Below are 16,403 nucleotides of genomic sequence, written 5' to 3' on the forward strand. Positions count from 1 at the left end.
AGCCCCTTCCTTGCAAGAGCAGGAGGAGGAGGAGAAGGGCTGGGGGACAGGGGGTCCAGGAAAGGGCCCTTTCGTTCCCCAGGCCGGGCTGCCCCAGAGGCCAGGGCCCTTTCCTCCCCTCTCCCAGCGGCCTGCCTGGATGGGCGGGGGCCACTGCTGCTGCCGAACTGCCTGGCCCTGCTCCCCCTCCTCACGCCTTGTTGCCCTGCCTAACTAAGTCTGCTCCTTGGGAGGGCTGGCCAATAGGGGCAAGGCAGAGCAGCAGAGCCCTCCCCTGCCAGCTCCAGCCCATCACAATATAGGGATGCAGCAGGGCCAGGAGCTGGGCAGCCACCCAAGGGCGTGACGTGACCGGGAACGCCCCCTAGAAATCGGAGGAGTCACGCCTCCCACCGGGTTATGGCAAGCCTACCCATGCCCCAATATTAATGGGGCACTTAGTCCGGGCCCCCCCCCCCCTTCCTAAAATCCTAGCTACGTCCCTGAGGTAAAGCTGTCTAGTGGACTGCTGATTTTCTGTCTCTTAATCATGTACCTAACTGCTGGTGGTAATAGCAGCAGACTCCCCAATACTGATTTACTTCTGCAATCCTAGGGACATATGATTGTATGGAGTTTTTGGTCTTTTGGAGTTTTGTTGTTGTTGCTTTTGTTAATGGTGTTATACTCTTCAAAGTCTGTCATGGAAGATGGTTGCCCATATTTGGACAATAACAAAGGAAGGAGGCTTACAGATGAAAAACTTTCTAGATAGATTGGTCAGTGATAATGAACTGGGAGGCTGTTACTTATATAATTACTTAATTTGCAATGAAATAATAGTAAGATAAGAGTAACAAGGACAAGTAAAATACGGGTAACAAGTGAGTCTGTTATCAAGTTGTTCTGTAAACATAATTCTTTAAAAAAAATTGAAATTGAAATGCTTTCAAATTTTGCTGCTTAAATGGAATAGATTGAGAAATCTTGACTTTTTTGAGACCTCCCACATGTGAAATTATGGTTATGTGCCATATTCTTAGCTAGAAAATATAATGGCTAAATGTACATCTCTGTATTTGGGATTTTTGGCTTGGTTGTACTTAGAAAAGGAGTCTCCTGTCAAGAGTTTTGTCCTCACTTTGAATTCCGACTACAGTACTCTGATTTCTCCTTGCAGTGAACTTCTTGAGTTTATTACAAGTGGCCCTGTTGTTGCCTTGGAGATCTTGGGAGATGAAGCAATATCTAGATGGAAAAATTTATTAGGACCTGCAAACTCTATGGTGGCCCGGACTGAAGCGCCAAACAGCATTAGGGCACTTTTTGGAACTGATGGTATAAGAAATGTAGCTCATGGTCCTGATTCCTTTACTTCTGCTGCTAAAGTAAGTTTTATTTTTCAAAATAAATGCAGTTGCCCCTCCTTTTTCACGGGGGATCTGTTGCAGATCCGCTCGTGAAAATAGTGTGTGGCTGCGGGAGTGCGCATGTGCATCGGGCACACACATTATTTCCCCCTCCATTTGTCCTTCACGCATAAGTGAGGGATGTGGGTTCCAAAACCGTGAAAATGGAGGGAGGACTGTACTTGATAAACTGAGTCGATGTCTGGGTTTCTGTTGGCCCTTGTATTATGGAAAGTGTATTCTGATTCTTCTGATTTAAGCACATGTCAATGGAATACTTGTTAAATGAACATTGGCCAAATGGCAATTGTTATGATTTATTTTGATACTTAGTTGTTACTTTCTATAGTAATGTTTAAAATATCCTAATATCCCTAGGGGTGTTCTAAGTAGCTGTGGCTTTTTGCAGCTGCTCAGTTATACATCCTGGCTGTTGCCCTTGGACACTTCTCAAAATAGTCTTCCTTTTCTTGGATGAGTCTTGAGCTCTTCTCCCAGGTGAAATGTGTGAATTTTTTGGTTGGCATCCTGCCTGGGTATTGTGGGCAGGTTTATCTACAATGTGTGACCACACCTGGAATGTTTTATACAGTGATGTTCATCGCATCTCAAAAAGATATCGCATTGCTGGGAAAAGGTGCAGAGAAGGCCAAACAATATGATCAGTACATCAGAATAACTTTCCCATGAATAACAGTGATAGTTCTGGGTTTTTTAAAGATTTTTTTTTAAAATAGCAAGTAAGGACAAGGTGATAGGTTGTATAAAATGATACATAGTGTTAAGAGTGGCTGTATATTAGAACCAGGGATCACCCAATAAACTGAATGGATATTCAGGACCGACGAAGAAATTACCATATATACTCGACTATAAGTTGACTTCATGTTTAAGTCAAGGACAGGTTTTGGGGCCAAAAGTATGGATTTTGCTTTGACCCGTGGATAAGTTGAGGATAAAATTTAGGGGCATATAGCAAAGGACCTAAAGGATGAAGCAAAGCAAAACAATATCAAACAACTTACAAAATTCCAGCAGACTTTGTCCTTAGTCTTAAGGATGGATAGATGAGAGAGTAGAGAGGGTTGGTGCTTCATATATTATATTCTTGCTTTTCACCGGGGGATGGTTCCTTCTTTTAAACAAAAGTTAAGATATAGTACTTAAATTGACCCGTGGATAAGTCAACTCAGTTTGTTTTGAGTCAGTATTTGGACCCAAATTTCTAGACTTACACATGAGTATATACAGTATGTCTTGATGCTGTGCATAGTTAAACATAGTGATGGCTGCCAACCTGGATAGATTTCAAAAATAATTTGTCACATCCATGTAGGATGGAGTTATCAATAACTACTAGTTATGATGGCTATATCCAGTATGTATGTATTACTGATAACTGAGAGAGTACTGTTCTGCTCATGTCCTCCCTGTCCTCAAGGCATTCATTTGGTCATTGCGGGAACAAAATATCAGACTAGAAATTCATTTCATAGAATCGTAGAATCATAGAATTGGAAGACACCACAAGGGCCATCCAGTTCAACCCCTTCTGCCATGCAGGGACTCACAATCAAATCATCCCTGACAGATGGCCATCCAGCTTCTGTTTAAATACCTCCAAAGAAGGAGATTTGATCGGGTTCACCATGTCTCTTCTTAACTTATTGCATCTCCATCTTCCTCTTGCTTTCTGTGCCCATAAAATAGTGGTATTGTCCTATGTGTTGTGCTTCTAGTGGATGTGTGTCTCTGCATAGTGATTTCATTAACTGCTTCTGTACGGCTTGCATTGGCACAATAGCTGAGATCATGGGAGCATGCCCATTTTCTTGCTGTTTTTGTGTTTTCTGGCTGTAAGTCTTTCCTCCTGTCCTTGACTGAGTATGCATGGGATATGGTGCTGTTCAGGGCATTGTCTCCAGCCCTGATAAAAAGGAAGGATTGCTATATTAGTTTTCCCTTTTCTAGCCTTTTATAAATTTCATTTTAAGAGCTGTCAACACTTCTTTATGGCTTAATTTGGTCATGCTTGTTTCTAGTGGCTTTCTTCTCTTAAAAATCTTGTTTATGTACTGTTTATCATCAAAGGTACAGTGGAACCTTGTTATACGCTGAGATTTGGTTCCAGGATCCCCCATGTATAACAAAATCCGTGGATGCTCAACTCCCATTAAATATAATGGCATAGCAAAATGGTGTCCCTTATAAAAAAATGGAAAATCAAGGTTTGATATCTGAAATTTATACTTTTTTGGAACATTTTCAAACCATGGATGCTTGAATCCGTATATAAAAAATCTGTGTATAAGAAGGGCCGACTGTACAGTATTTGGCTTTGACTGATTAAAAAAAAGTTATTTTAGCATATGCCCCAGTCTTTACAACACTGGTTTGAATCCTGTTGTTTTCCCCAGCTAGAGTAGACCAATTGAATCAATCGGACTTACATAAATATTGCCTTTACAAGTCACAAGTTAGATCTGATTCATTGAGTCTACTGTACTTACATGGAACTAACAATGGAATTTAGGCCACTGGTTTTTTTTACTTTCTAAGTTACTGTTTTGTGTCTTATTTCTTATTTTTAATTCTTATGTCTTGGATATAGTCAATTTGAGTTTTTATATTGTATTTTAGTCTATTTTATCGCCCTTCAACCCATAAAATCCTTATGACTGCACATTTTATCTCTTGAGGTTGCAGCCTTTTTTCACACACAAACCATCAGATTACTCATGTAGTATTTAATAGTCCCTTCAAGACCCCCCAATTGCCTAGACACATGTTGTTGTTTATCCCACAAGAGCTCTTATATTACTTCTTATTTCACTGTACCCGTGTGAGCTCCCAAATTAGACATTCCGCTTCACCATTTAATATCTGCAGTGTTGCCCTCATAATGTACTTTAATCCTTAGTTATTCTCCAATGTAACAAAGAGGCTGACAAGACTTGCCAAGCCCACTGACCGTTATCCCTTCCTTTTGGTCCATGTGGGACCTAATGATGCTGCAAGGCACAGCCTTCAGAATATCACAAGAGGGATTATGTGGCTCTGGGTAGGAAGCTGAAAGGTCTAAGTGCATAGGTAGTTAGTTCATGTGTCCTTCCAATGAACCACCACTTGACCATATTTTGTCAGGAGTTTTATTGGATCCTAACTACTTCCAACACACACATACACACACACACGTTTATTATTTGAATAATTGTTTTCTCCTGTATGTAAGTTCCAGGCATGACTCCCAGGATATGAAAAGGTAACTTGGAGTGTACTTTGTCACAACTGACATAGTGAAAACCTAGGTCATGAACATATCAAATTGCTTCTTCCCTGTCCAACTTAAAGGATCTTTTCTGATGCCTGAAAATGTCATGTAGCTCAGTCATAAAAGGAAAACAAAGATATATGCTTTTTTGATGTCCCCCTTTTGGGAAAGCATACAAATCTAAAAGTGCCAATTACAAACCATCCTGCAACTGTTTGGTATTTAATAAACTTCATCCACCCAGAAGGGAATAATCTACATACAAAATCCTTGCAGTCATGCGAAAAATTTAAAAAATGTGGGCATTTTTAATTTTTCCATTTTAGTCCATTGGGAAGCCAGAAGAAAGGGGGCTGCACAGAAGGCTAGTTCTGCATTTTACTTTTTGATAGCTGTTTTTCATTCTGTAGAAATACATAGCTTGGAGGAGCTAAGTGTTACTCACAGTATCATAATTACTTTTTATGTACTACCTGTAAAACAGCAATCTATTAAGAATTGTTAATTTCAGGCTACCAGTATTTCGGCTTTCTTAGTATGTACTCCAGTTGTTGTTTCAAATATAAGTTTATGGATAGACATAGTGATGGGGAACAAAGGAATCAGCATTCTTAGTTTTTTCCCCACACTATGCAATTATACTGTTTTGGTATCACTTTAATTGCTATGGCTACATCCTTTGGAATCCTGGGTGTGTAGTTTGGTGAGGCCTTAGAGCTCTTTGGCAGAGAATTCTAAATACCCCATGAAAGTACAAATCTCAGAATTCCATAGGATAGAGCCATGGCATTTGAAGTGGTATTGAAATATTATAGCTGTGTAGTGTGAAAGAGATCTTGCTTGTTATGTTGTATTCATGCAAACTGTAAGATGCTGTGCTTGTTGTAACTGATGTGCCGACAGTTAAATATATTTTCCTCATTTACAGCTGCGCTAGAAGAAACTTCTCCTTTTTATTCCTTTTTAAATTTCCTTCCACCCTTGGCTAATTTCCTCCCTGGTTCAAAAAGAGGAAGAGAAATCATTAGATAGTTCTTACGTAGCAACTCAGGACAATAGAACACAGCCACAGAAGTCACAGCACTGCTGGTCCATAGACCATCATCCTCTTACTGATGTGGCAAAGCACTGTCAGAACTGAATCCCCATCCAGCTGGAAGAAATGGCATGAGACCTAATTGACAAATGCCCTGGAATGCCTGACATTGTGACCCATGTCTTACTGTCTTACATTACTAGTAATGGAGAAAATGTGAGGCCTCTGGAAGCAGAATAACTCATAGAGACTTTGGAAGAAAAAAGGAGTTTAATATCATTACTATATATTAACATTACAGATCTAAGGACTGGAGTATGGCTTTGGCACAGCTTCCGGACTCTTATAATGCCTGCATCATTTAAACAGCATACATCCAAAGTGACCCAAAGCAGCTTTATTTTGGCCTGTCTGTATGGGCCCTTACAGATTTAACTTCAACTGGAAGGTGTCTGAACAATCATTAACAACTCACATTAGGAACATTGTAACCGTCATTCCCAGTGGAAACAAATGCATATCCATGACCTCCTTAATAGAGTCCTTCCATCTAGCATGAATTCCTCCACCTTTCCTAGCATTATTGTCATTTCCATTGAGACATGCCTTCTCATGACATGGCAAAAGTATGGCAGACACAGTTTAGTCATCTTGGCTTTGAGGGAGATTTCAGGCTTGATCTATTCTATGACCCATTTGGGTTTTTTTTGGGGGGGGGGGCTATCCTATTTTTGGGTATTCTCCGCACTCTTCTCCAGCACCACATTTCAAATGAATTGATTTTCTGCTAATCCACTTTCTTAATTGTCCAGCTTTCACATCCATACATGATAATAGGGAATACAATGGCTTATATGATTCTAACTTTAGTGCTTAGTTGTATATCTTTGCATTTTATGCTCTTTTCTAGTTCTTTCATAGCTGTCCTTCCCATTCTCCTAGTCTTCTGATTTCTTTACTGCAGTCCCTGTTCTGTTCAAGATTTAGGAACTCTTTTACTGTTTCTGTTTCCTCATTGTTTAGGTTGAATTTATTTAGTACTGCCATGGTCATTATTTTTGTTTTCTTTATGTTCAGTAGTAAGCCTGCCTTGGCACTTTATTCCTTGACCGTCCTTATTAGTTGCTTTAGGTCTGTGATGTTTTCTATTAGTTGTATGGTGTCATCTGCATATCTTAGGTTGTTAATATTCCTTCTATTTTCGCTCCTCCTTCTCCCACGTCCATACCTGCTGTTCATATGATTTTTTCTGCATACAAGATGAATAGATAGGGTGAAAGAATGCAGCCTTGTCTGACCCCTCTGCCATTTGGGAACCACTCTGTTTCTCCATGTTCAGTTCTAACAGTAGCCTTTTGTCCTAAGTATAGATTCCTCTTCAGGACTATCAGATGTGTTGGCACTACCATGTCTTTAAGAGTGTTCCATGGCCTTTCATGATCTGTGCAGTCAAAGGCTTTGCTGTAGTCTATAAAACACTTTTGCCATTTTGTTTGCCATTGCCATTACTAAAACAATATAATTACTCTGCACCTATTACCAGTAATGCAAAACTTGAAATGATAAGCTGTGAACAACATAGCAACTTAATATTATATTAGTGTGTCAGTATGAAAAAGTGGGGGGGGGGGAGAGGCCTCCTCCTTCCCCAGTAAAGGTTTAACTTCAACTGGAAGGTGTCTGAATAATCATTAACAACTCACATTAGGAACATTGTAACCGTCATTCCCAGTGGAAGCAAAATAAGGACTAGATGGGACAGTGATTTCACAAAGAGAATCAATGGCAAATTAAGATTTCCAGTGCATTTGTGTTATTCTTCCTAGTTGTGTCATACTGCCAATACATTTAAATAGAAGCTGGGGTGGGCACAAATATTTTTAAGTGTAACTAACTACATTTTGGAAAATGTTTCTGCTGTTGATTATTTTCCTAAACATACTTACTTCTAAATTGTTTTTGTGTGAAAAGAAAGCAGGTGTTTTCTTAAGCTATAGATCTGCGTAGTTAGTTGCACTGTTTCTGTTAGAGTTACATAAAAGTTCTAGTATCACAATGTTCTTCTTTTACTTTGTAATCACTGGACTATCACAGCAGTTGCAATTGTGTATAGAATAAGCAGGTAGCACTGTGATTTAGCCTTCTATCAGTTGCCAAGGAAACTCATTTTATGCAGCACCCACAAACTCTTCTACAAAGAAAGATATAACTATTCCAATAAACGTGAAGTAACTCCATTACCTTGGATACATATAAATGTAAGGTTTCTGCTGATATATGTATGGAAGAATTCATTTTATATTCCTGCTGCATCCACCATTTAGTGAGGGTTTAGAGTTACTGATCCAGATTTTTAACATCCAACATGAAAACGTACCTTGCTTCTTAGGTCTTGCAGACTTACGGCTGTGGTTTCCTTGACTGAGTCAATCTATCTGGATTGCAGTCTTCCTCTTTTCCTAGTGCCATCTACTTTACTAAGCATTATTGTATTTTCTAGTGAGTCATGTCTTCTCATAGTCATCTTGGGCCTGAAACAGACAGGCAAAAAGCACTGGCTTCAGGCTGCTTCAGGGACATGATGTGCAGACGACAACCCCTCCCCCCGGATTGGCTGGAAGCTGTGCTGAGGCTTCCTAAGGTGGCCCAAACCCGGCTGCAAAAAAAGCAGAGAAAAAATGCTCCTTGCCAGCCATATGTTTCAGTCTGCAGCAGCGGCCAGCCTCAGGACCATGGTGTCCTGTGCTGATCGGGGCTTGCTCATGGCTGGGGTGGCCAGAGGCTTCACTCCTTGGTTTCCCAGGAGAGCTTAGGCCTGATATGTTCTAGGACCCATTTATTTGTCCTTTTGTCAGCCTATGGTATCCAGCACTATATCAAATGAGTTGATTTTCATGTTCCTGTCAGCTTTCTCCACTGTCCAGTTTTCACAGCCATACATAGAAATTGGAGTACAGTAGCATAGACAACCCTGACTTTGTTCAGTGATATTTTTTTAGACTTGACTATCTTGTCTAGTCCTTTCACAGCTGCCTTTCCAATTCATAGTTTTCTTCTGATTTCTTGACTGCAGTCAGCTTTCTGATCAATGTTTGATCTAGGGTATGGGAACTCTTTAATTATTTGCCTTGAACAAATGATTATAAAAGAAAAGAAAGAAAATGAGGGGAAAAAGTTGTATTTCAGTAGACTTTTATGACTGCAGCCATTACAAATGTCATTGGTATGTTATTATTATTATTATTATTAACCTTTATTTATAAAGCGCTGTAAGTTTATGTTATGATGTAGAGCTGAGCTGTGCAGTTCTATACTTTTAAATGTCTTTACTTTCAATGATTTTCAGGAGCTGGAGTTGTTTTTTCCTTCCAATGGAGGCCGTGGACCAGCAAGTACTGTAAAATATACACACTGTACCTGTTGCATTATTAAGCCTCATGCAATTAAAGAAGGTAAGTTGCAAGAGGTTAATCTTCACAAGAAGTTTTTTTTGCTCTGCTTCTCAATTAGAAAGCTGCATAAACTCAGGTTTCTGGTATTTGTTTCAGGCTTTGCTTTTTAAATTGTATAAAGCTAGCAGTAGAAAGTCCCCTGTGCCTTGAAGTTTGTTTGAAAATTTCTGTTGGTGCAAAAGGCCTTGGGAGTTATCTGGTCTGTAACACAGGGACTATAATACTCTGGTATTGCAAAACTTGCATTTGTGGCCAGTTTCTTTTTGAATCTAAATCAAGGTGTTGGTTTTAAAGTCTAAAATCCTAACTGGTGGTGAGGCCTAGCTCCTTAACAGAGCTTATTCCACATGTCTTGTTATGAATGTCTGAAGATACTAACATATTCAAGATAGGCCCTCCTGAGACACCATGACCTGCTGAGGCTGGCATGTGGGAGAGAGAGGTTCTGCTGTGTTGCTTCCAGATTCTAAACGTACTTCCTCTGCAAACTGCAATTATTTTTCACTGTTGTTGCTTTTAGGACCAGTACAAGACACATCATTTCCACCTGGCCTTCAGACTCCCTCCCTCCATTGTGATCATTTGACAATATATTTCTTATTTAAATAACAGCATTCATTGTTGTTATTGGTTTTTGAATTGATCTCAACTCTTTGCGATCTTGTGAATGAGACGTCTCTTAATTGTGAGATATTTCTGCTATGTATACTTATAATCAGCTTCCTAATGTCTTCCTCCCTCCTCAGGTCCTGGAGGCTCAGGTGCATGGTCTCTCTGATTTGAGTCTATCCATCTGGCATGCAGTCTTCTTCCCTTTCTACTTCCTTCTAACTTCCCCAGCATCATTGTCTTTTCTAATGAGTTCTTTTCATTATGTGGCCAAAGTATGATAGTCTCAATTTAGTCATCTTGGGTTCCTGGAATACTATAGTTCTGGTTTGATCTGTTCTAGGAACCATTTGTTTGTCTTTTTAGCTATGCATGCTATCTTTTGCACTCTCCTCCAGCACCACATCTCAAATGAATCAATTTTCCAGGGATGGAGGTGGAAACATCCTATCATGTGTTGATTCCTTCTCATTATTCTGATAGGCAGGAAACAGACTTGGAAGGAATCACCACCAAAGGAAGCAACCACCATCATCCCTCAATAATTTTCCTTCCTCTGCTCCAGGTAGGCTGTCCCCCCCCCCCCCCAATTTTTGCCCATCTCTCTACTTTGTCTTAAAGACTTTAATTTTCTTCTATTCTTTTTATATTTATAATCTGTTTCTCCTGCCTTGGCAACTGCCTACAAAAACAGCCATGTTCTTTAGCCTTTTCTTCTATCCTTTCATTTTTCTAACCTTTTCTGCTGATCTGCTTTCTTCACAGGTATATCTTTATACTTTAGGATTTTGCCTAGTTCTTTCATAGCTGCTCTTCCCATTCCTAATCTTTTTCTGATTTCTTGACTGTAGTCTCTGTTCAGATTAATGTTTCATCCAAAATATGGGAAATCTTTAACTATTTCAATTGCCTCGTTATCTAGGTTGAACTTATGTAAATTCTGGGGCCTTATATGTTATTTTTAGTGGCGAGGAGACAGTGTAACAAAGCTTACACTACTTATTGCAAAGACAGAAAGCTGTGAAGAGCAGAGTTACACCTTAATCACATTGCAATATTAAAAGAATGATATACCATTCTGTATCTTTTCTTTTCTGTTTTTCAGTGTTATATATTTCTTGAGTTTTGTCATCTAATTCACCAAACATTCCTTAACTATATAGTAAATGAAGACTTGCACACACCACTATTTTTTGAGCTACTATAATAGTTAATAAATTCCAAGATATTTTTATGTCATCTCAAGCAAGCTGCTTTAGATTGTCAGGGGAACTAAAAATGTAGCCAAACACAGCATCACTGAAACCATGTTGCATAAATACCTCCTATAAGTCTTAACTATGAGATATTTCTGCCATGTTTACTTATAATCAGCTTGCTAAGGTCTGCATCTTCAACAGTTTTATGTTTTTAGTCAATGGAGGTAACAATTTTGAATAATTTATTTTAAAATAATTTTAATATAAATCTGTAGCATATTGGGATTTAATATTTATTTATTTATTTAGGTATTTATATCCCGCCCTTCAGCCCTAACGGCTCTCATGGCGGCTTACAATATTATTTTTAATCAGACAGTTCCCTGCCCTCAGGCTTACAATCTAAAAGACACGAAACAAAAGGAGAAGGGAATGATGGAGGGAAAGGGGTGAGGTCCAGTGGTTCTTCTCTCAATTTTTTTTTTTTTTGTGTGACCAAATTCCACAAAATATTATGCAGATGGGGATAACTCAGTGTTACATCAGCATTTAATAATATTCTCTTTATTGCAAACACTTCTGTTACTGTTTTATTTATTATTCATTCAATAAAAATTATATCTTGTTTTTCTGGTGTATACACATTATTCAACTTACCAGCAAGAATTAAAACCAATAATAGCATAGAATACAGTTCTAAACAATCACAGCATAAACAAATAATGGATTGAATTTATTAATCTGATAAAGCAAATGCCTGCTTAGAAAAGATCTTCATCATGTTTCAGATCACTGTTAAAAACGATACCAAGCTATCTCCAAAGGCAGGCAGTTCAACAGTAGATGTGTCTATAGTGAAAGCCTTTGTCTTGTCTCCATGTGCTGCATTTCCACCATAGGTGGGACATAAGCACATGTGTCTCTGTCAGATCTTAGGGTGCAGTTAAACTGATGGGGAAGAAGCAATACTTACAGTATCATGAACCTAAGCTATTTATCTGCCTCCTCTCTTTTCATTTCACCATGCTGCACACTTTTAGAGAGCTAAAAAGCCACTTGGTTTTGCTTATGAGGCTGTAAGTCAATGGTGAAGCATGTGCTTTTTATGCAAAGTTCCAGACAGGGCTAGGAAAGACTCCTGCTTCAAATCCTGGAGAACATTTGTCATTAATGTAGAGTGGGGAGGATAAAGTGGGGCCCTGCAAACTCTTTTTGTGTGACCTAGTGCCCTGACTTATTTAAAAAACAGTTGGCATTCTGGTTTGCCATTGAAATTGGACAGAAGATGGCTAAATGAGCTTTAGTCAGTAAGAAAAAGGACTATGTGTGCTATACTTTATGAGACTGTCAACGTAAATTTATTTATTTTTAGTTAAATAATGTTAGATGATATCATGATCAACATTATATTAATGATAAATTGAAGATTGAATTATAGATAAATACTTATTTATAATAATTAATTGTTTTTTATTTATTTATATACCGCTATTCCAAAGATCATAGCGGTGAACAGCAAGTAAGCTAATTAGCAAGTAAGGGAGCAAGCCTGGTATTGTGGTTTGAGCTTTTGACTTGGACTCTGGGAAACAGGATTCAAATCCCTGCTTGGGCATGGAAACTCACTGGGTGACCTTGGGCAAGTCACACTCTCTAAGCCTCAGAAGAAAGCAAGGACAAACCCACCTTGAATAAATGTTTGCCAAAAATACCATGTGGTAGACTTGCCTGAGGGTTTTCCTAAGTTGGAAACAATTTGAAGGCACACAACAACAACAATAATGATTAAGCATTAATGGGGGATTTTATCTGTTAATAATGAGTGGTTCTAATCATATTTATTTATTAAAATATTATATCCTATGCTATTTGAAAGCATACAGATTTAAAATTATTAAGTCAGTTTCACATATTTTAAATTGAGTAACGCCCCCAAACAAACAAAAAAGTACAGTTGTCAATCTGAAAAGTTGCCCCTGGTGCTATGGCCCATCCCAACGTAGCCAATACTGAGCAAATCTCTTATATTCCTCAGTCTCTTATATTCCCATATTATATGTTTTCTGTTCAAACACATCTTAAGTTGGATTCAGATGCATTATTAATATTTTACTAGATTTGATCAGCAGGTTGCCTTTGGGCTTTTCTCTCTGTTGACATATATGGTTTGTATATGATTAAAATGCTATAATGGAAATAGTTAATCTAGTAGAAAATTTTGAAAAATCATCTAATGCAGTAATTGCAGTCATTATGGGAAAATACACTTAAAAACAACACAAATGTGGATTTTCTAGCTCAAATTAGATTTTAATTGAGGTGGCATTAATTTGAAATTGCTTTTGGCTAAGTGCACCTCTTTTAACACTTGATATTACAGAATAAACTCATTTTTATCAGTGTGGCCAGACTAAGGAATAAGCATAGTTATTTCAGTACTGTGAATAATTTTTGCATTTTGTTCCCAACAGCCATTTGTCTATAGAATAGATACTATATGGAGTAGACTTTATTGACTGATAACACACCACACCTTTTATAGATTCTGTCCTTCCAAATAAGCAGAAACATTATGGATTTTGTTAAGGTGCTAAACCTGCAGTTAGCTGTCTTGAGTCTTCCATGCTTCCGTCTTGCTAACTTTCGCGCTTGAACTTGAAGAGAAAATCCTAACTCTAAAGGGCTGCAAGATAGTCAGAATATACTCCCATTTACCACTGTCATCATACTTTTTTCAGACTCCTTTTTCCTTAATTGAAAATTCAGGCTTAAATCCAATTGTTAGTCCCAGATAGAGTAGAACTATTAAATCAATGGAACTTATGTAGGTAAGTCAGCTCTAGTTGATTCAGTCAGTCAATCTATCGTCTGGATTTAAGCCTAAACCAAGTAGATATCTCCTTCATTACCCAAATTGAGGAGACAGAGACAAAGTATAGGGCAAGGGGCGATTCTGAATAAGAAGACACTCTGCTGTCATCTACTTCCTTTGCAGTCCAGCTGAGTATCCATAGATAGTCATAGCAAATATCTAAAAATACCGGAAGGGAGGGAATTTTGCAGCCTTCCATATCTTGATGGGCTGTTGCTCCTGGTATTTACCTCCATTGCTTGTGCTGGTAGTTGCTGTTCAACAGTGGGGGGGGGGGGGAGGAGACAGCACTGAAGGGTTGGCTTGAAGCCACCCCTTCTGAAGACAGATTGGGGCCATGGCAACCACACGCCACAGCTCCAATCTGCCTTGAAGCCAGCCAAAAAAGGAGTGGCAAAGATCAGCTCCTTTTTCGGCTGGCAAAAAGCCGGCTTTTCGTGCCCAGCTGTGGCTTGAAGCCAGCTGCAAACTGCTTTGGTGATGTGCGGCACACGAACATTGCACCACCAGAGTGTCTTGAAGCCATCCACATCTAAGCAGCTGCCTGGAAGCTTCAAGACGCTCTGGTGGTGCTGTGTTTGTGTGCTGCACACCACCAAAACACTTTGCAGCTGGCTTCCGGGCAGCTTCCAGGCATCATCAGGGCATGCGGCAGTTAAACACTGCGTTCAGATGACACCCTGAAGATTCCTTTTCTGGGTCATCTGTTCCAGCCCAACATTATTCTATTCTATTCTATTCAAAATGACCTGAATAGACTAGAAAGCTGGGCCAAAGCTAACAAAATGAAATTCAACACGGAGAAATGTAAGGTACTGCACTTAGGGCATAAAAATAAAATGCACAGATATAGGATGGGGGGCACCTGACTGAATGAAACTACATGTGAAAGGGATCTGGGAGTCCAAGTGGACCACAAGTTGAACATGAGTGAACAGTGTGATGCGGCAGCTAAAAAGGCCAATGCGATTTTAGGCTGCATCAATAGAAGTATAGTGTCTAGATCAAGAGAAGTAATAGTGCCACTGTATTCTGCTTTGGTCAGGCCCCACCTGGAATACTGTGTCCAGTTCTGGGCACCACAATTTCAAAAGGATGTTGAGAAACTGGAGCGTGTCCAAAGGAGGGTGACTAAAATGGTGAAAGGTCTGGAAACCATGCCCTATGAGGAATGACTTAAGGAGCTGGGGATGTTTAGCCTGGAGAAGAGAAGGTTAAAAGGTGATATGATAGCCCTGTTTAAATATTTGAAAGGATGTCATGTTGAAGAGGGAGCAAGCTTGTTTTCTGCTGCTCCAGAAAACAGGACCCGGAACAATGGATGCAAGCTGAAGGAAAAGAGATTCCACCTCAACATTAGGAAGAACTTCCATCCTGACAGTAAGAGCTGTTCGACAGTGGAACACATTCCCTCGGAGTGTAGTGGAGTCTCCTTCCCTGGAGGTCTTCAAACAGAGGCTGGATGGCCACCTGTCAGGGATGCTTTGATTTGGATTTCCTGCATGGCAGGGGGTTGGACTAGATGGCCCTTGCGGTCCCTTCCAACTCTATGATTCTATGATTAGCTTGACCACATAATTCATACCCCTAATATATAGCTAGTACTTCAGAAAAGAAAGTGAAAAAACAAGAATAAATTACTCCATTTTGATTTGAAAGAACTTATGTTGTCTTAAATGTAGTTCTTTGTATCTTTTCTTCATCTCCTTCATCTGATTAACTAAAATTGTTGATGTCCAAACATAACCTTTTATAGACAACTATCTTTCCCTATCCTGGCAGCAGGGACCGGATAATGAGTAAGACCAGAGTATTTACAGTACAATTATATGTTTTGGTTCCACCTTCTACAATTTCTAAAACAAATTTTTAGACATAAATGCTAATTAAAACTGTATACCCAAGCAGCCTTTGGGGCACTATAATTTTTGCACACTTATTAGAGTAGCATAAATTGGACTAAGTAGCTCTTTTAAACCCCATCTTGTAATAGACCTACACATGTAATTAGTTAAGATTCCCTGCAACGGCTTAAATAGCAAGGTTACCAGGCATTTGGTGAAAAGGCATATTTATTCTGTTTAGAAGAAAATATTTCATTTGAATCTCCATCATTAGACAGGCATGATAATTCAGAGGTGTAAGGCAGTTGTGTGAATTGAATTTGTGTTAGCTGGTGAACATTCAGTATGTGTATGCATGATTTCCAAAGGGGGAGCCATGCTACTCAATTTGGCACAGTTGTTTATGACAAAACAGATTGCATAGAATCTTGACATCAATACAAAATGCTGATGCTCCTGTTGCTGATCATTATTGTTAAAGTCTAGAATATGGTTTGCTGTTTGTTGATAGCTTCATTACTTTGAGATTTGTTGAAAGAAAGAAATTGGCAGCCTGAGCTTTCATAGACTTCGGTCTACTTCCTCAGATGCAATTAGACTGAAGTCTACAAAAGCTCATGCTGCCAATTTCTTTCTTTCAGTTAGCGCTGTGTAAATTTACAGCGCTTCATAAATAAAGGTTAATAATAATAATAATAATAATAATAATAATAATAATAATAATAATAATAA

The 16,403-nt window shown here is 38.9% G+C and overlaps 1 protein-coding gene across 1 annotated transcript; it reads left to right on the plus strand.

Annotated features, from left to right (window-relative positions):
• Positions 1–1,034: 1,034 nt before the first annotated feature.
• On the plus strand, positions 1,035–10,322 carry LOC121925233 (nucleoside diphosphate kinase 7-like). The gene is made up of 3 exons (XM_042457111.1): positions 1,035–1,367; positions 9,042–9,147; positions 10,240–10,322. The coding sequence occupies exons 1-3, from the start codon at positions 1,035–1,037 to the stop codon at positions 10,299–10,301; spliced, it is 501 nt and encodes a 166-aa protein (XP_042313045.1). The 3' UTR covers positions 10,302–10,322.
• Positions 10,323–16,403: the final 6,081 nt, after the last annotated feature.

This window comes from Sceloporus undulatus, chromosome 3, assembly GCF_019175285.1.
Source record: "Sceloporus undulatus isolate JIND9_A2432 ecotype Alabama chromosome 3, SceUnd_v1.1, whole genome shotgun sequence".
In the NCBI taxonomy this organism is placed as follows: Eukaryota; Metazoa; Chordata; class Lepidosauria; order Squamata; family Phrynosomatidae; genus Sceloporus; species Sceloporus undulatus.

Coding starts and splice junctions, on each gene's coding strand:
- LOC121925233 (XM_042457111.1), top strand. CDS start 1,035: ATGGCTAAATGTACATCTCTGTATTTGGGATTTTTGGCTTGGTTGTAC. Junction 1,368..9,041: donor CCTTTACTTCTGCTGCTAAA/GTAAGTTTTATT, acceptor AATGATTTTCAG/GAGCTGGAGTTGTTTTTTCC. Junction 9,148..10,239: donor GCCTCATGCAATTAAAGAAG/GTAAGTTGCAAG, acceptor TTATTCTGATAG/GCAGGAAACAGACTTGGAAG.